The 19450-nt window shown below is 37.2% G+C and overlaps 1 protein-coding gene across 2 annotated transcripts in view; it reads left to right on the top strand.

Annotated features, from left to right (window-relative positions):
* Window positions 1–19450, top strand: part of SYNPO2 (synaptopodin 2) — a 211567-nt gene that overhangs the window by 151237 nt on the left and 40880 nt on the right. Inside the window, exons 2-3 of one of the 2 annotated variants that reach the window (XM_051966039.1) lie at window positions 3956–4107; window positions 16587–17356. In XM_051966039.1, coding sequence (XP_051821999.1) covers window positions 3956–4107; window positions 16587–17356 — 922 coding nt within the window. Of the gene's footprint in view, window positions 1–3955; window positions 4108–16586; window positions 17357–18674; window positions 18801–19450 lie in introns of those variants that run through there. The other variant, XM_051966040.1, reaches the window with a different exon arrangement.

Below are 19450 nucleotides of genomic sequence, written 5' to 3'. Positions count from 1 at the left end.
ATTAAATAATAGGACATACATAATTTTATATAAATATATATAAATTGGGGGTGTGTTCAAACATTTTAATAATAGTATCATGACTAAAAAAAAGTTCTCTTTTTGAATAGCTGACTAATAAAAGTTAAACAAAGGTCTGATATGGCCCGAGAACATGTATCCAGATTGTGAAAGAGCACCTCCCAAGCTGCCCTAGATTTATCAACCTGATGGCTATTATCCAATTTGAATGAATCACTTAGGAACAAACAATTTGGCCAGAATGAGGCTAGAAAACAATCCTAAATCTTAGACACAAAATTGGTGTTTTCATTTCCATAGCCAATCAGAGGTAAAAATTTTAGAAGAGAAAGGTAGATTTTGGAAGTGAACAGCTGGCTAAAGAGATATCTGGAATATTTGGCCTTTTGGGACCATAGCTTAAAATATAGCAATGATGACTCTTGCACAGTGATTGGATGCACTTGTAAAAGTTAACAAAAGTAATACAAAGCCAAGAATCTTACAAATCTCTACAAAAGTTCTTAAGCTAAAAAGGACAATAGGGCCTAGATACATCAGGAAAGATACTCAACAATTCTCAGCAGATAAAATTTAATCAAAGAAAGACCAACAAAACCCACAGCATTAAAACATTTATGGGTAACAAACAAAGGGAACTGGAGACCCAAATGCAAAGAGGCACATTTTAAAACACTGGAGTCAGCAGAGGTTTGATCTCATGTTTGGAAAATGCCTTTGGGAGAGTATACCTATTTTAAAAGGAAGACATTAGATAAAGGTGGCAAAGAGTCATATATATTAAGATTATATGAAAGGAGTTAAAAACATTTTGATAAAATTCAACAGAAGGAAAAACAGAAGCTTTATAGAACCATGCTAATAACCACTAGGGCTAAGGAATCAGTGAGGAGTTAAGCAAAGACCCCAAACTGACAAAGAAGACATAGTAATGAGTCTAGGGCTGAGAATAGGGGTCAGTGGCCAAAAAGGCAGAAGAGGAAGCAGTTAATATTTGTATTATTGACAATATTTTAGTGAGAAGAATGTAATTGAATATGTTTAATTATTTTGAAAAATCTCAGTTTAACTTTTTGTGAGTTATCTGTGAGAACCTCAGTTATCCAGCAAATACTGGAACTCTCTCTGATGAAAACAGAACAGATGATCATTTGTTGCATAGCCAAGATAAAAAAGATGATGACAACTTAAGGATGTAGTCCTGATTCCCTGACAAAGAGGAATTTACTACTGATGTAGAAACACTAAGAGCCTTGTGTGAAGCAACTGTTTAATCCTTGAATTTATGATAGAGAAAAGAAAGTGAGACATTATCTATCCTGTACCCTGATTATAAGAGAGAAAGTTTCAAAGGATTAAGGAAAGAATGGTGTGAGCTCTTGGCCTGACATGTATAATTAGTTAAGGAAGGATCAGATGTTTCTGATGATGGACTTCAGAAGGCATAAAAAGTAACAGTTTTAGTAAAGAGAAAAGGCACAAAAGAAATAGTTTTAATAAAGAGAAAGAGTGCAGATGTAAAGAGACAATGTGGATATACAGGAAATGCCTGGGTAATTTTTTACATTATCCCTTACACTCACTTCTGTTCCAACTTTTTCCTTCCCTCCCTCCACCCCCTCCCCTAGATGGCAGGCAGTCTTATATATATTAAATATGTTACAGTATATCCTAGATACAATATATGTTTGCAGAACCGAACAGTTCTCTTGTTGCACAGGGAGAATTGGATTCAGAAGGTAAAATAACCTGGGAAGAAAACCAAAAATGCAAACAGTTTACACTTATTTCCCAGTGTTCCTTCTCTGGGTGTAGCTGCTTTTGTCCATCATTGATCAATTGGAACTGAATTAGATCTTCTCTTTGTCAAAGAAATCCACTTCCATCAGAATACATCCTCATACAATATTGTTGTTCAAGTATAAAATGATCTCCTGGTTTTACTCATTTCACTCAGCATCAGTTCATGTAAGTTTCGCCAAACCTCTCTGTATTCATCCTGCTGCCCATTTCTTACAGAACAATAATATTCCATAACATTCATATATCACAATTTACCTAATCATTCTCCAATTGATGGGCATTCATTCATTTTCCAGTTTCTAGCCACTACAAAAAGGGGCTGCCACAAACATTTTGGCACATACAGGTCCCTTTCCCTTCTTTAGTATTTCTTTAGGATATAAGTCCAGTAGTAGCACTGCTGGATCAAAGGGTAGGCAGTTTGATAACTTTTGGGGCATAATTCCAGATTACTCTCCAGAATGGTTGGATTTATTCACAACTTCACCAATAATGCATCAGTGTCCCAGTTTTCCCGCATCCCCTCCAACATTCATCATTATTTTTTCCTGTCATCTTAGCCAATCTGACAGATGTGTAGTGGTATCTCAGAGTTGTATTAATTTGCATTTCTCTGATCAATAATGATTTGGACCACTCTTTCATATGAGTAGTAATAGTTTCAATTTCATCATCTGAAAATTGTCTGTTCAGGATATACAGGAAATGAAATAAGGATTTACAAAGACATGTTTGGAACTTGAGTATGTAACAAAGTTTGAACATCAAATTGTGACAGTCATTCACAAGAAGGACCAGATAGATGTATTACATCTGGGAATGAACTCAGTCTAATGAGGAATGCCAAGGACCACAGAAGACTTTTCTTTAACTATACCAAGGGAAAAAGAGCAGTCAGAGAAATTGCTTGTATGGCCTGGGGTGAATGAGATAAAGATACTGTACAAAGAAAAGAAAACAGAATAATCATCTCTTAAGTCCCATCTAAGGCTGAAGGAGAAGGTTCTTTGGACTGGAAAGGGTCAAACAATTTTGTTTAAAATTGATAGCCATGATACAAGAAGGATGTGGTAAGGGAGCTCCTAGTTCCTGTTGGTTTGAGTCTCAAGTAGCTTCCAAAACTATGTAGCAGAATAATGATGGCCAGCAATTTATATGTATTGGACAGTCGCAAAATACTCTGTGTACATTATCTGAATTTGAACAGAGTTCATACCTTCATCACTTCTCACTTGGATAAATGCAATAATCTTCTTTTCATGGAAGTCTCAAGGGTTCAATTATCTCACTTCAGTCTACCCTTACCCAAATTGCTAAAGTCAACTTTCTGAAGCATATCTTTATGTCACCTGCCTGCTCAGTGAGTTCCAGTGGCTTCTTGTTTCCCTCAAGATCAAATATAAAAACTTTGTCAGACATTTAAAAATTCTTCCTGATTTGTCCCTCCCTATCTTTCCAGTCTTCTTACACTTTGCTTCTTTCCCAATGCTCTATGATCCAACTATACAGACCTACTGGCTAGTCATTGGACGAGCACTCCATCTTTTATTTCCCTGCCTTGCTCCTGCAATGTTTTCTCCCCTTCAGCTTTTGTCTCTTAGCTTTCTAGATTTCCTTGAGACTTGGCACAAGCTTTGCCTTATGTAGGAGACCTTTCTCAATTCCTCACTGTCAGTACTCTCAAATTGCGTTCCATCTGCCCTTTATGTATCATATCTATATTGTTGTTTGTTTCTCATTAGAATGTAAGCTATTTGGGGTAGCTAGGTGGTGCAGTGGATAGAGCACCAGCCCTGAAGTTAGGAGGACCTAAGTTTAAATTTGGCCTCAGACACTTAACACTTCCTGGCTGTGTGACCCTGGGCAAGTCACTTAACCCCAATTACCTCAGAAAAAAAAAAAAAGAATGTAAGTTACTTGAGAGCCAGAGGCATTTTTTGCCTTTCTTTATATACCAGCACTTAGCACAGTGCCTGTTATATAATGCTTGTTAAATGCTCATTAATCACCTGACTCTTTCTACTCTTCTACATTGTTGAATAAACACATAGCCCCTCTTCCTATAGAAAGATAGCATTTTAAAAATTATTAGATTGTAAATATTCTCTTCCTTTTTTTTAAAACCCCTTAGATTCGTGGCAAGAGCAAAGCCTCAAGGTCTGGTTTACAAGAAGGGGATGAAGTGGTCTCTATCAATGGCACCCCATGTGCAGATCTCACCTACTCAGAAGTCATCAAACTTATGGAAAGCATCACTGATTCTCTCCAAATACTTATCAAAAGGTAAGGGCAGGCTTTGATTTTTGCCAATACTCAAATGAATAACAGATCATTTATGAGCTGGGGTGGGTTAGGGTGATTTGGAACTAAAGAAGCATGCAGTCAGTCCAATAAAAAACATTGTAAATGGGAGAGCTCACCTATTTCCAGATAGTTCATATTACTTCACATGGCATTTCATCAAAACTGACCAACTCTCTGGTCTTCTACTTTGTCTCTCCATGTCTTCACACAAACTTTGTCCCATATCTGGGAAACGTTTCTCTCTACCCCATACCTCTTTAAAGTCTCTATTTCCTCCAACCTCTTGTCAAGAAGCACTTCCTCCTTGAAGGCCTTTCCTGATTTTCTCTCTCCACCTGGTTTTATGTCAGATAACATTTTGTAAACTTTAGAATGCTTTAGAAATGCTATTTACTCTTGTTATTGTTCATTGACATGTGTCTAGTACATCTTATGTCCCGTTAGTCTGGGGTTCTTAGTATTTTTGTGTGTCATGGAGCCATTTTTGGCTTCTGATTGAATCATTTTAAATCACTTAAAAAATAGTTGAAGGAAATGCTGTATTTTCTTCTCCAGGACATCATCTTTTGTCAGAATTCTCCACTATCTGTTCCCTTGGGTAATCTTGCATGGCTCATAGTTTTATTGAAGTATACGTGACAAGGCAGTGATGCAGGAGGGCAATGGATAGAATTAGATTGAAATTGATGGAATATTCTGGTTAATTGAAAAGCTCTATCTTCTTTGGTTTTCATCTCCTTCACTCTAGTGTCTGATAACAAAGTTGTCCTACTTTACACCAAGGCCAAGGCCTCATAGTTTATTTTTGATTCCATCCATTCTTTTCTTCTAATTTTCAACCTCTCCCTACGAGGTTTTCTATCATTTTCAAATGTGCCCATATTTCCCATCTAGAAAAACTTTTACTAGATGTTCCCTTCCTCTCAATCAATCTTGTATCTCTCCTCCCTTACTCAGGCAAACTCCTTGGAAAACCTATTGACCTTGGTCACCTCCAATCCTCTCTTGCCACACATTTCTCAACCTTTTCCAATCAGTCTTCTGCTCTAATCTCTCACCTCAAACTGCTCTCTCTAAAGTTACCAATGATTCCTTAGTTGCTCAATCTAACCAGCTTTTCAGTCTTCATTCTTCTCAAACTCTGTCTTTAATCCTATTTTTCTAACACTTCTGTCCCGTCTTCCCATCTATCCGACTGCCTTATGGTAAGTTCCTTTACATCATCCATATCACATCCTCTAATTGTGGGAGTGCTCCACAGCTCCATTCTGATCTCTCTTCTCTCTCTACACAATGGACATCATCCATTCCCATAAATTTAATGTTTATTTCCATGCAGATGAATTACAGTTCCCTCTCCCCAGTTCTCCCAAGCTTTAGTCCAGACTGGTGACTGACCCTTTCATTGTAATTACCACTTAGACACATGTCTTTTTTTTTCATTTAAAATATTTTATTGATGTGTTTTGTTTTTACATTACAAAAATTTGCAGAACATATTCACTCCCTGGGAGATTTCTTCTAACAAAATAAAACAAAAAAGTAGGCAGCAGATGGCGCTGCAGTAGATAAAGTGCTGATTCTAGAGTAAAGAAGTCTCCTCTGCCTAAGTTCAAATCTGACCTTAGACACTTACTAACTTTTTGACCCTGGGCAAGCCCCTTAACCCCATTTGCCCCAGTTTCCTCATCTTTAAAATGAGCTGGAGGAGGAAATGACAACCCTCTTCAGTATCATTTTCAAGAAAACCCCAAATGAGATCATGAAGAGTAGGACAGGAATGAAATGAGTAAACAATAAAAACAAAAATAAAGCTAATACCACAATGACTTCATTTGAAAGTAAATATGATATCCCACATTATTAGCACCCCTCCATCTCTCTATTAAAAAAAAAAACAAACCTAACAGAAATGTATTTTTTTCTCCCTTCAATTCCCCCCAGGAAAAAAAAAAAGGAAAAGAAAAATAAATTTCTTTAAAAAAATATGCAAAGTCAAGCAAAATGAATTTATTCAGGATATCCAGGATATGTCTCAAACTGAACATATTTAAAATAGAACTTTTTATCTTCTCACTTAAATTCTTCCTTCTTATAAATTTCCCTATTTGTTTTTTGTTTGTTTGTTTGTTCTGTTGTTGGTAAATTCTAAAAAGAATTTTCTTTCCACTTCATGTCTTTTTCCTTTTTTAATTCACTGCTACCAAAATGATTTTCCTTAAATACAGACCTAACCATGTCACTCCCTAAGTCAATAAACTCCTTGTTGCTTTTCTGTCATTTCAGTCATATTGAATGCTTTGTGATCCCATTTGGGATTTTTTTTTTTTTGCAAAGATACTGGGGTGATTTGCCATTTTCTTCCCAGGTCCATCTGACAGATAAAGAAACTGAGGCAAATAGGGTTAACTGACTTACCCCGGATCAAAAAGTTAGTAAGTATCTGAGGTCAGATTTGAATTTAGAAAGAGGAGTCTTCCTGACTCCAAGCCCAATACTCTATTTATCTGGCTGCTAATAGGAAATGTAAGTAATGTTAAAACAAGAGATATCTATCATAATATTTAAAAAAAATTTTTAAAAGGTCTTGGCTATCAACCTCTCTTTTCAGCCAAATTGTATATTACTCCACTTTTCACTGTTGAAGGCAAACAATACTCTCTCTCTTTTTCATTGCACTGGTTGTTTTCCATTCCTAGAAGGCCTTCCCTGCTTGCCTCTACTTTATAGAGGCCTTCTTCTCCTGCAAGATACATCTTAAGACCTATCTTCTGCATAAAGCCTATCCTGTTTTCACAACTGCCAGCCCCTCTCCCCACAACTTAATGTCTAACTACTTTGTATTTGTTCTTATATACTTATATATGTGTATGTTGTCTTCCCCTTGCCTAGACAGCACTCAAAACCATAAGCTTCAAGAGAACAGGGATTAGGTTGGTTTGTTTATTTTGAGGGAGGGGTTGTTTTTGGTTTCTGTCTTTATTCTTCAGTACTATAAACCCAAGGTTTATAGAGATAGCTAGGCAGTAGGCCCTGTAGATAAGAGATAAAGAAGACCTGAATTCAAATGCAGCCTTAGACACTTAATAGCTGTATTATTTGGGGCAGGTAACTTCACTGCTGCCTACTTCCATTTCCCATCTGTAAAATGTGTATACTAATTGTACCAACTTTTAGGGTTGCTGTGAGAATAACACATAAAGTACTTTGAAAACTTTAAAGCACTATATACAAGATAGCCATATATGTATATAAATACATAGTAGGTACTTAATAAATGATCAGTGACTGAAATTTCAAATGAACAAAAGATTAGCCTGAAAAATCTTTGTTCCCACTTTCCTTGAAAAGCTTTCTCAATTCATTTGTCTACTTCCTGAGTAAATACAGCCTGCTCAAGATCACTTTCCTGGTCTTGGAGAAGCCCCAGCCTTGCAGAGTACACAATATTACAAATGTCAAAGCTGTTGGTCATTGGGAAAGATCCCTTGTGACTCCCAGAACTTATGCTGAAAGTCATGTGTTTTCATTTATTTGTTTGTCCAGTGAATTATTTACTGCAGCTATTTGCAGGAAGAGAAGAGGGAATGATATGGGTCATTGGACTCTTTTTACTGAGAAGAAATTGCAGCAAGGACAACAGCAACACAATCCTTTTCATGCAAGGTTCACTGGGATGAGACATTTAAAGCCTTAGAAGTGGCTCCAACCACTTCTTTTTACAAGTAAGGAGACTGAGGACCAGAAAGGTTGGGCTACTTGCCCAGTCACATAGGTGTCTGAGGCCTGTAGGATTTACACTGTGCTCTTCTGACTCCAAGTCCAATCTCCTATCCACTAAGGCATGCTGCCTCTCTTGATTTTTTTAAAATTTGTAGTCCACTTAATCTTTGTTTACCCAACCGGTTTCTGGGTAGTTGGACTCATGTTCCTTGAGATTTTCCTATCCTTTTGAGGGATACATTGTTATCTTTATTTTTCCTTCAAAATGGCAGCTTGAATAACACCAGTGGTATTTTCATCTAATCAGAATAAAGCTGAAGAATTTAGGGATCTTAAGGCTGGGGCCACGACCCTGCTTAACTGGACTTTTTGTCTTATGCTGACCAGCTTGTAATCAGTTGTGCATTGTGACTAAAATCTATAGGAATGCAAACACCACACTGTCATCTAAATTGATGACATTCATCCCTCTAGAGATAGCATAAAAAGGGCTCTGTTCAGAGCGTTTAGTCACAACTTATCCAATCATTTTGTTTTGAATCATGTCATTACTTCTTAACTTTTTTAAATAAGTTTTTGTTGATATTTTCTGGCTTTTTTTTTTCCTTATCATATCACTCTACCTGCCAGAAATTCATCCTATATAACAAATAGCATTTTCTAGAAAAAAAAAGAAAGGTCAGTGCAACTGATTAATATATTAGGAAAAGTCTAAGATTGTGTATAACATATAATTCTAGAGGAGCCCTCACCTCCACAAATGTCTGATTTGGGAGTGATTTTCTATATCTCTTCATTCAAATTCTGCTGGATCTTTATACTTTTTTATATTCATTTTTGATGTTTTGGTGTCATTGATTTTTCATTTACATTGCTGTAGTTATTGTGTATATTTTTTTCTTGGCTCTACCTGGGACAGTATGCATTAATTCATATAGATCTTCTAGTGCTTCTCTGTATTCCATCATACACATTGCTTCTTCTTCTTCTTCTTCTTCTTCTTCTTCTTCTTCTTCTTCTTCCTCTTCTTCTTTTTCTTTTTCTTTTTTTTTTTTGAGGCAATTGAGGTTAGTGACTTGCCCAGGGTCACACAGCTAGGAAGTATTAAATGTCTGAATCTGGATTTGAACTCAGATCCTTCTGACTTCAGGGCCAGCATTCTATCCACTGTGTCATCTAGCTGCCCTCACATTGCTTCTTATAACGGAAGTATTCTATTACATTCATGTATCATAATTCATTTAGCCATTCCCCAAATGATGGAGATCTTACTTCGTTTTCAATTCTTAGCTATCATGAAAAGTGATGCTATAAATATTTTGGAATATGTGGGAGCTTTCTTCTTATTGATGGCTTCTTTGAGGTATAAGCTCAGTAATGGAGTATCAGGTTGAAAGGGTATGGACATTTAATCACTTTATTTGCAGAATTCCAAGTTTCTTTCTAAAATAGTTGTATCATCTCATTGCTTCACCAACAATGCAGTAGTATGCTTTTTGTTGTTTGATTAATTTGCCTTGTCTGACTTTTTGTGACTCCATTTGGGATTTTCTTAGAAAAGATACTAGAGTAGTTTGCCATTTCCTTCTCCAGTTCGTTCTGTAGATGAGAAAACTGAGGCAATAGGATTTGCCCATAGTAAAGTAGGTGAAAAGTCTGAGATTGGATTTGAGCTCAAGTTCTCTTGACTAGCGGCCCAGTGTTCTATCCACCATGCTATGTAGCTTTCTTGTTATGGTGCCTCTCTTTCCACAATTCTTCCAACACTAACTGTTGCTTTTTTGGTCAATTTTTCTTTCTAATTTGAAAAGTGTGAGGTGAAACCTTAAGATTGTTTTGATTTGAATTTCTCTTGTTATAATTAGTTAGAAACATTCTTTAATGTGGTTGTGAATACTTTGCAATTCTTTTTTGTTTCTTTTTTTATTTTTTTCAATAATATTTTATTTTTCCAAATACATATAAAGATAGTTTTCAACATTTTTTTTTGTGGAAATATGTTTAGAAAAATTACACTTTTTGATTACTTGCTGTCTAAGTGAAGGGAGAGAAGGGAAGGGAGAGAGGAAAATTTGGAACACAAGTTTTTATAAGGGTGAATGTTGAAAACTATCATTGCATGTATTCTGAAAAATAAAAAAGTTATTATTTTTTTAAAAATCATTTTTGAAAAACTTTGTATTCTAAATTTTTTGTCCTCCCTTTCTTATTTTCCTCCCACCCAAGACACCAATCAATTTGATATGGGTTAAACATCTGCAATTCTTTTAAACATATTTCCATATTTGTCATGTTGTACAAGAAAAATCATCCCCAAAGGGAAGAAAAACCATAAGAAAGGAAAAATAAACAAAAAGGTGAAAACATCATTCTTCAATCTACATTCAGTTTCCATCTCATGCCAAGTCTACTGGAATTGCCATGAATCACCACATTGCCAAGAAGAGCCAAGTCCATCACAGTTGGTTATCATATGATGTTGTTACTGTGTATAATGTTCTCCTAGCTTTGCTCACTTCACTCTACATCAGTTCACATAGGTCTTTCCAAGCTTTTCTGAAAACATCCTGCTCTTCATTGCTTACAGAACAATAATATTGCACTACCTTTATACATTATAACTTATCTTGACATTCCCTAACTGATGGGTATCCACTCAATTTCTAGCTCCTTCCCACTACAAAAAAAGGACTGCTACAAACATTTTTGCACATGTGGTTTCTTTTCCTTTCTTGTTATCTCTTTGGGATACAGATCCAGGAAAGAAACTGCTGGATCAAATGGTACACACAATTTTGTAGCCCTTCGGGCATAGTTCCAAATTGCTCTCCAGAATGGTTAAATCTTTTCACAACTCCACCAACAATGTATTAGTGTTCCAGTTTTCCCACATCTCCTACAATGTCTATCATTATTTTTTTCCTTTCATCTTAGTTAGCAATTCTTCTTTTAAGAAGAATTTGTTCATATTCTTTGAATTGGTATGTATTGGAGAATGGCTATTAGTCATATACATACATGCACATATATTTGTATATATGCAAATGATTACATATATAGTTGGTATTTCTTAGATACGAAATTCTTCTAGGACAAATCTGATGCAAAGATTTTCTTTCCATTCTTTTTTCTATTCTACATCCATGTGGCACTGTCATGGAAGACTTGTTGTGTGGACCAAATTGGCTATATGCACTGATTGCATTTATAACCACAAAGGGACTGTGATCTGTAGTGGTAGAAGGAGGAATAAAATTGAGGATCCTAGAAACAAAAAAAAGAAAGGAACTCCCTCTGAGACCAGAAGTCTTAGGTTTAAATCCTACCTCTTACAACTAAATGGTTCAGTTGCAGTGGACAGAACATCACTGAGTTAAAATCTGGCCTCAGACACTTACTTAGTGACCCCAGGAAAGTCACTTAACTCTTTTTGCCTCAGTTTCATCATCTATAAAATGAATTGAGGAAGGAAATGGCAAACCACTCCAGTATCTTTGCCAAAACAATACTGGAGTGGTTTGCCATTTCCCTTTTTTTGTTTTGTTTGTTTGTTGCCAAAACAAACAAACAAAATACAAGAACAATAAAACAACCACCACCAAAATGGGGTCATAAAGAGTTGGAGATGACTGAAATGATTGAACACTAACACCAAAGTTGCTTATGTTCCCTGGATTTCGATTTCCTCAATTGTAAAAGATAGCTCTAACATCCTTTCCAGCTCCAATCTCTGAACCTCAGTTTCCTCATCTATAAAGTGAGGGGAATTGGACTAGATAGCCTTTGAGTTTCCTTTCTAGTTCTCCACATACTGTGATGCTTTCTAGCTTGGTGGTACTTGCCAAAGATGATGCCTTTGAGAATCCAGATTTATATCCATACTATAAAGAGGCATCAAAGAAGGATTTTCTTTTTCTTTTTTGCTGAGGCAATTGGGGTTAAGTGACTTGCCCAGGTTCACACACCTAGGTGGTATTAAGTGTCTGAGGTTGGATTTGAACTCAGATCTTTCTGATTTCAGGACTGGTGCTCTATCCACTGTGCCATCTAGCTGCCCCTAGAGAAGGATTTTCATCAATATTCTATTTAAACTTGGCTCATATATTCAAATACTTGAATTTTCTCAAGTGAAGTGAATGCCTGAGGGCTAGTAGAGACTTAGTAAGGATGTTATTGCCTGTAATTTTGTTTGTTTTGCCTGTAATGTCTACTTGAAATTACCAGGGCTAAGACTTTCAGGGCCATCTTTGGGTACTTTTTTCTCCTCAAGAAGAGAAGCTCTCTCTACTTGTTTCTCTCCTTTTTAGGCTATTGGAGGGGTAATTCCTTCACTGGTTTAGTGAGTTAAATTCTTTCGCAACTCACTTGTAATTTGGGACGCCCGTTTCTGGGTCTTGTTTTGATCACAATGGATTCTTAATCCTAAAAGTTTTAGGCTGACTTTCATATTCCAGTTAGTGAAAGGTTGTAATAATAATCTCCAAATGGATACCAGTGAACAGCTTAATGATTCTTATATTATTTTTAATTTTTCATTTGTTATTCTTAATACTGTTTACTGCTTTTTAAAAATTTATTTTTATCCATTAATTGGATAAGGTTATATCCAAGGATCTTAAATCAAAATAAAGCTAAAATTAATCATGTTTTATGAAACCAAATAGTTCTCTTTCCCTCATGCCCATGATATTTCTCAACAGAGGATAAGGACTAGACTTAGAATTTCATTAGAATAGGATTATTCTTGATAAATGGCCACCTTCAATCAATGCCAGTCAGCACCTTCTGTGCAAATCAGAATTGGAAAGAATTAGATAGAGAACTGTGAGTTGAAGTGACTTGGCCAGGGTTACACAATCCAAATATGTCTAAAGTAGGTCTTGAACTCAGATCTTTCTGGCTCCATGGTTAGCAACTGTATCAAACTGACTCACACTAGAAGATGTCTCTTTTCCCCCAATTACCCACATAAGGATTCAAAAATTGTCAATGTGTCAATAAATCTTTAAATATATTTGTAAGTTAGCAATCGGACCTAAAAGCATGAAACATTATAGAGCTGATTTTTTGTGGTGATGGAAGTGAAAATAACCTTCTAAGGGATATGAATTTCTCTTCTCTCACTATCTCTATGATTTTAAAAAAAATCTTGACTTTTTATGCATATATTCTATACTCTTAGCCACAGCTACCAGTAAAGGCTAACATTTCTCTGGCTTGTCCCCAAATGGAAATGTTTATGAATTCAAGCTACTATATCCGTATGTACTCAGTGGAGGACTCTCATAACTTAGAGAGATGCAATCCAGAACCATCCTGAACCTGGCTAAATTACAAACCTCCTGACTTGACAGTAGCCTCCAGTAGAATATAATTAATGCAGCACATTGTCTCAAAGAAATCCAGTTTGATGTAATGAGCTGTAACCAGAGATATTAAGGTGATATTAAGAAGTCTTCATTTCTCTTTCTAATTTTACTCTTATTCTTTCTCAGTATAGCCTTTGGCCTACCTTTATGGACCTAACATGCTGCTTTTAAAATAGTATTGCCAAGTACGCATCATAGATCTTATACAAAGAAAAATGGTGGATATTTGGCATGCCAGAGACTACAATTCAATTCAATGGACATTTATTTTTGGATAAAATTTTATTTTCTCCTAGTTACATGTAAAAACAATTTTAAAAAGTGGAGTTCCACATTTTCTCCTTCCCTCCTGCAGCTCTGTCTTCCATAAAATAATAAACAATTTGATAGGTTATGCATGTTCAATTATGCAAAACATCATATTTGTCATGTTGTTAAAAAAAGACAAGACCAAAAGAGGGAAAAACATGAAAAAATGTAAAAATGTATTCTTCAATCCACATTCAGACTCTATCAGTTCTTTCTCTGGAGGTGGATGACATTTTTCATCTTGAATCCTTTGGGATTGTCTTGGATAATTGGATTGCTGAGAAGAGGTAAATCATTCATAGTTTATCACCACACTGTATATCTGTTACTATATTCTCCTGTTTCTGTTCAATTCTCTTTGCATCAGTTCCTATAAGTCTCTCCAGGTTTTTCTGAAATAAGCCTGCCCATCATTTTTTACAGCACAGTAATATTTCATTATATTTATATACAACAACTTTTCAGCCATTCCCCATTTGATGGACAGCTCCTCAATGTCCAGCTCTTTGTCACCACACACATACACACAAAACTGTTATAAAAATTTTTGTACAAATGGATCCTTTCCTTCTAACACCTTCCCCTTTTAAACTCTTTGATATACAGATGTAGTGATGGTATTCCTGGATCAAAGGGCATGCATAGTGTTATAGTTTTTTGGACATAATTCCAAATTGCTCTCCATGATGATGAAATCAGTTTACAACTCTTATCCCATATACAACGTAATATCCCAATTTTCCCACATTTCCTCAAACATTTATTATTTACCTTTTTCTGTCATGTTAACCAATTTGTTAGGTAAACCATGATACCACAGAGTTGTTTTATTTATTTATTTATTTTTGCAATAGGTATTGATTAAGTATTTTTTAAATAATGGGTTTGTGTGAAGAAGGAATCCTATCCATCACTCTGTAGAGTGAAGATTCTTAACTTGGAATCCATGAACTTGTCTTTGAAAACATGTACACAATCATATTTTGATGTAATTGATTTTCTTTGTAATCCTATACAAATTTTTATGCAATTAAAAACTTTTCTGAAAAGGAGTCCACAGATCTTATCAAATTGCCAGTTAATTGGTCCATAATACACAAAAAGATTGAGATCTCCTATTTCATTGAGAAGCAGTCAGCATTGCAGATAGAGAGCTGGTCTCAAAGCCAGAAAGACCTGGGTTCAAATTCCTACTGTGACATATGCTGTGACACATGTCACTAGAGGCAAGTCATGCTATTTCTCAGGGTTGAGGCAATTCTCTACAGCTATGAATGACAGAAGATGCCAGGCTATTTTGCTAGTTCATTTATTTATTTATTTTTTTTAAATAACTTTTTATTGATAGAACCCATACCAGGATAATTTTTTACAGCATTATCCCTTGCACTCACTTCTGTTCCGATTTTTCCCTTCCCTCTCTCCACCCCCTCCCCCAGATAGCAAGCAGTCCTTTACATGTTGAATAGGTTACAGTATATCCTAGATACGATATATGTGTGCAGAACCAAACAGTTTTCTTGTTGTACAGGGAGAATTGAATTCAGAAGGTATAAATAACCCGGGAAGAAAAACAAACATGCAAGCAGTTTATATTCATTTCCCAGTGTTCTTTCTTTGGGTGTAGCTGCTTCTGTCCATCCTTGATCAATTGAAACTAAATTAGCTCTTTTTATCGAAGAGATCCACTTCCATCAGAATACATCCTCAAACAGTATCATTGTTGAGGTATATAATGATCTCCTGGTTCTGCTCATTTCACTTTTTTCTAGTTTATTTAATAACTCTCTGCCTCAGTTTCCTCAAGTATAAAATAGGGATAATAATACTTGTGAAGGTCAAAAGGTTCATAAAAGTTCATAAAGCATACAAAAATAATAGCTAACATTTATATAACACTGTTATTACTCTCCCAATATTCGGAGAAATTCACTTCAATACTCCTTTGTATGACTGAGATAGGAAAGGAGCAAAAAAGAAATTCATTAGCAACTGAAAAATCCAAATTCATATAGTTGCTTTTTTTTTTTTTTACAATTAGAACTTGAGAAAGTTTTTGTTTGTTTGTTTTAAACAACTTTTAACCTACACTTCCTTATGTAATAAGAACAAAAGGTATAGAATCCAAAAAGAATGAGAGGGACAGAGGCAAAAAGCTGGAGTAAGAAACTTGGCCCTTTGACCACGAGCTATTCAAATGGCTTTTCTTCTAGAGAATCCCCAAAGAGAAGATGTGATCAAAAATGTAAATGAGCTGGTCAACCCACTTCAGTGGGAGAGGCAACCAAATTCCAATCATAAATATCTCCATGATCTCACAAATCAAGCAGTGTGGAAAAGGGTATTTATTCCCAAGACCAAATATTCCCTGTGGTCAGAGATATTGCTTTCAATTTCATTTCATCCAAAAAGGTTATTAGATCCCTTTTATCTGGGAGCTCTTGGCCCAGTCTGGGAAGAGCTGAGTTTTGTTTATGTGACATCAAACATCTGGATGGAAACTGAAAAACTCTGTTAACCCCTCATCCAGATGGGCTAGTGGTTTCTTGCCAAGTTTGTGGATCTAAGAGATGGTTCTGACATCCTTTCCCCAGCTCTTGGAGACAAATTCAAGATGGATACTGGAAATCAAAGTGTTAAGGAGAGTTTCTCTTTTGCTTTAGGGCCAACTTCTTAGAAAAGGGATCATAAGATCATCAATCATATAGTGGAAGGAATCTTAGAGGTCCTTGTGTTCAACCCACTCACTTTACAGATGAAGAAACTGAGTTTAGAGAGCTTAAATGACTTACCTAGGATCACACTGATAGTAAGAGTCTGAGGTAGTATTTGTGCTCAAGTTGTCCACTACAGCATGCTACCTCTCAAGGGGGTGGAGGGGAAAGGGACATACCACCAACCTCATTCCTCCCAGTCACTGCTGTAAACATTTAGGCAGAAACAGACTGACCTTGTACTACATTTGTCAGCCCTCATAAAAGTGTCAGAAATTCTTTGGCTAGCCCCTCAAACAAACACCCATGAATTTAACTGTCTGGAATTATCTTTTATGTGCAGACCATCAAGTGGAATAAATGAGACCTATATCCCTGAGACTGAAAACAAAGATCATGACCACCTTGTACATGAGGACCATGTGGAGAGTACCAGTCTACATATTTGGCCCCACTGCACCCAAGCCCAGAGGGCATCTCCTGGCCAGAAAGATGAAAGCAACCCTGATTTTTCAGGAGAAACCAAGCCAAGCTCTCAAATAGTTTCGCACCCCCTGAGAAGACCCTGGGCTGAGCCAATAGCCTTGGGGGAGACAGAAGAAGGCAGGCTGGGAGCTGTAGTGGAATTGCAATTGTCCCTCTCACCTGACAGACACAAGGACCCTGGGGCTTTGGTGGGGACTGTTCCGGGAGGAGCTGAAAACCATCCCTCCCCTGACCCTTACCCTAACCAGTTGCAGGGAGGGCTTGGCCACGGAACGTCTGCCTTCTCTGATGAGAAAGAGGATTCCGGTCAGAGGCCCAGAGACAAGCTACTTCAGCTCTCTAGTGGCAGAGAGTTACAAGGCACCCAGGGGAGAGAGGCGGGAGCCCCTCATCTCTCCAGAGCTGAAGTCATCATCAGTTACTCCTACGACAGAGAGAAGGCAGAAGGGTCCAACTGGGCAGGAAGAAAGGGGTGTGGTGATTTTCAAGTGGAAGGAGGGCGGGCTGAAGCACCTCCTTCTGTGGTCTCCTTTCCGATCTCCTCGGAAGGCATTGAGCAGGGAGAAGATCAGCAGATCTCAGAAAGGGATCACCGACGGCCCCACAAGCACCGAGCTCGGCACGCCCGTAAGTACCTCCTGCACCCTGCTCTGCCCTTCCTTCACAAGGGGCTACTACACCTGGCTCATCATTTCAGTACCTCTCCTTTCCCTCTCCACTCCATTTCTGTTTTTCAGGAGGATTTCTCCCGAACTGTCAACATTTTCTCTTTGCTCTTTGGCGATCCTTTTCACTCTCCCTGTAGGCAGGCACCAAGGGCCAACAGTGTCAGCCCCTTGGAACAGAGATGAGACTCAGTTAGCAGAGTGGAAAGTATCTTGCTTGCTTGCTTCTCTGTTCCCTTACCAGAGAGAAGGATTATCCACTTGGGTTTTGTTTTCATTCCAAAAATGAACTGTCACTGTTAAGACAGCCCAGAAACATATTTGAAATCGCCAAATTGAGTTTAAGTGCTCAAAGTCACTAATTCTACTGCTGTTGCTATTGCTGAGGTATCTTTCGGAGTCAGGCTATAATAAGGACATTAAAAAGAAGCTTCAGATTTAAAGGAGAGAGAAAGAAACAGAGAGAGTGAAGCAGAAAGAGTGAAACATAGAAAAAGTGAGGAAGGAGAGAGAGAGAGAGAGAGAGAGAGAGAGAGAGAGAGACAGACAGACAGACAGACAGACAGACACAGAGAGAGAGACAGAGAGAGACAGAGAGACAGAGACAGAGATACACAGAGAAAGAGACACAGAAAGAGAGAAACACAGAGAAAGAAAGTTTGCAGCTTGATGATGCTTGCAGAAGTCTGTTTGATGGACACCAGCATGTGGGATACTTGATCCCAGCAGCTCAGTGATTCTGCATGAGACTGCACAGTGCCCTGGCTGGTTGGTCTACTCCCTTGACACAGAGGTCAGACTTTCAGCCCAGGAGGTAGGGGTGCTCAATGGGGAATATGATGACATCTCAGGCTGGATAGTGGAAGAAAGGGGGTTCTCAGGAAGGAGGGTAGAGAAGGCAAGACAAATTTCAGTGCTTTCCCTGTGAAAGGGGGCTGGGGCAGAGATGGTCCATGACTATTCTTGAGACTTCCTTTGTGGATTCTGTCAAGAATCTTGATTAGAGATTTGAGGGCTGTCTTCAAAGGGTCTGGAATCAGGGATGGTGGTAGCAACAGTACCCAATTCTAATGCCTTCCATGGCATATTTTTAGCAGAGCCACCTGTGTCCTCAGTGGCATGTGGAGCCGGCTGTGGCTTGTGCTGTAAGCGTCTATATGTAATCAGCCCATTTATAATGCATTAAAGGGGCGTCAGAGAGAAGAGTTCGCATGCTTTAAATTTTGGCACCCAAGAACGTAACAACTGGGCAACTAGGGCTCCAGTTTCCACAAGACCGGAGACAGGAATCCTGCATGAGCTCAGCCTTCCCAGCTTCTCTCTCCCTTCATAAAATGGGAACACTGGAGAATCTCAGCAACTTGATTTTGTAAAATCATTGTGTCATAATGACAGAATTATTTCTGGTAAGCTCTTAGGTCTGTCTGGCATGTTCCTTCTATTCCTGGTGAGAACTAAGTACAATTTTACTTTGACTTTTCAAAAGTAATACATCTTTGGTGGAAATTTTAAATCATTTTAATTTCTTTCTAGTTTATGAAAAATACTTATTAGACCCCTAAAAAAGAATTAAATAAATGAGGTAAGAAATCAAACTGTTGCTAAATCATTTTGTCAATATCAGTAATTGATATCTAACAAAAGAAACTTTGAGAAAAGTAGCTTAGATTTTCAAAACGTTGAAATATAGAAGAGCTATATCCCAATAGAATTTTAAAATCACAATCACTTGTATGCCTTATAAAAATTCTTATAACTAAAATTTACTTTCGATAGAGTTGAAGGAGTAATTGAAATATAAGCTAAAATTTATGTAGATAAATGACATTAATTTTTGTATCAGGAGGCATCTTGATATTGTGGATAGAACAGATAGAGAGATGGCCTCTGAGTCAGAAAAATCTGGATTCAAGTGCTTCCTTTAATACATTTTTGGTCTGAGACCCAGAGTAAGTTGCATAAGAAACTTAACTATACATTCAGTGCTTTGTGCTACCATCCCAGACTTTTAATTTGCAGAGATGCTGAACTGCCCCCATAGCCAGAATCAGTGAAA

Source organism: Antechinus flavipes, chromosome 6 (assembly GCF_016432865.1).
Source record: "Antechinus flavipes isolate AdamAnt ecotype Samford, QLD, Australia chromosome 6, AdamAnt_v2, whole genome shotgun sequence".
Lineage (NCBI taxonomy): Eukaryota > Metazoa > Chordata > Mammalia > Dasyuromorphia > Dasyuridae > Antechinus > Antechinus flavipes.
This window is presented reverse-complemented; position numbering and strand designations above follow the sequence as displayed.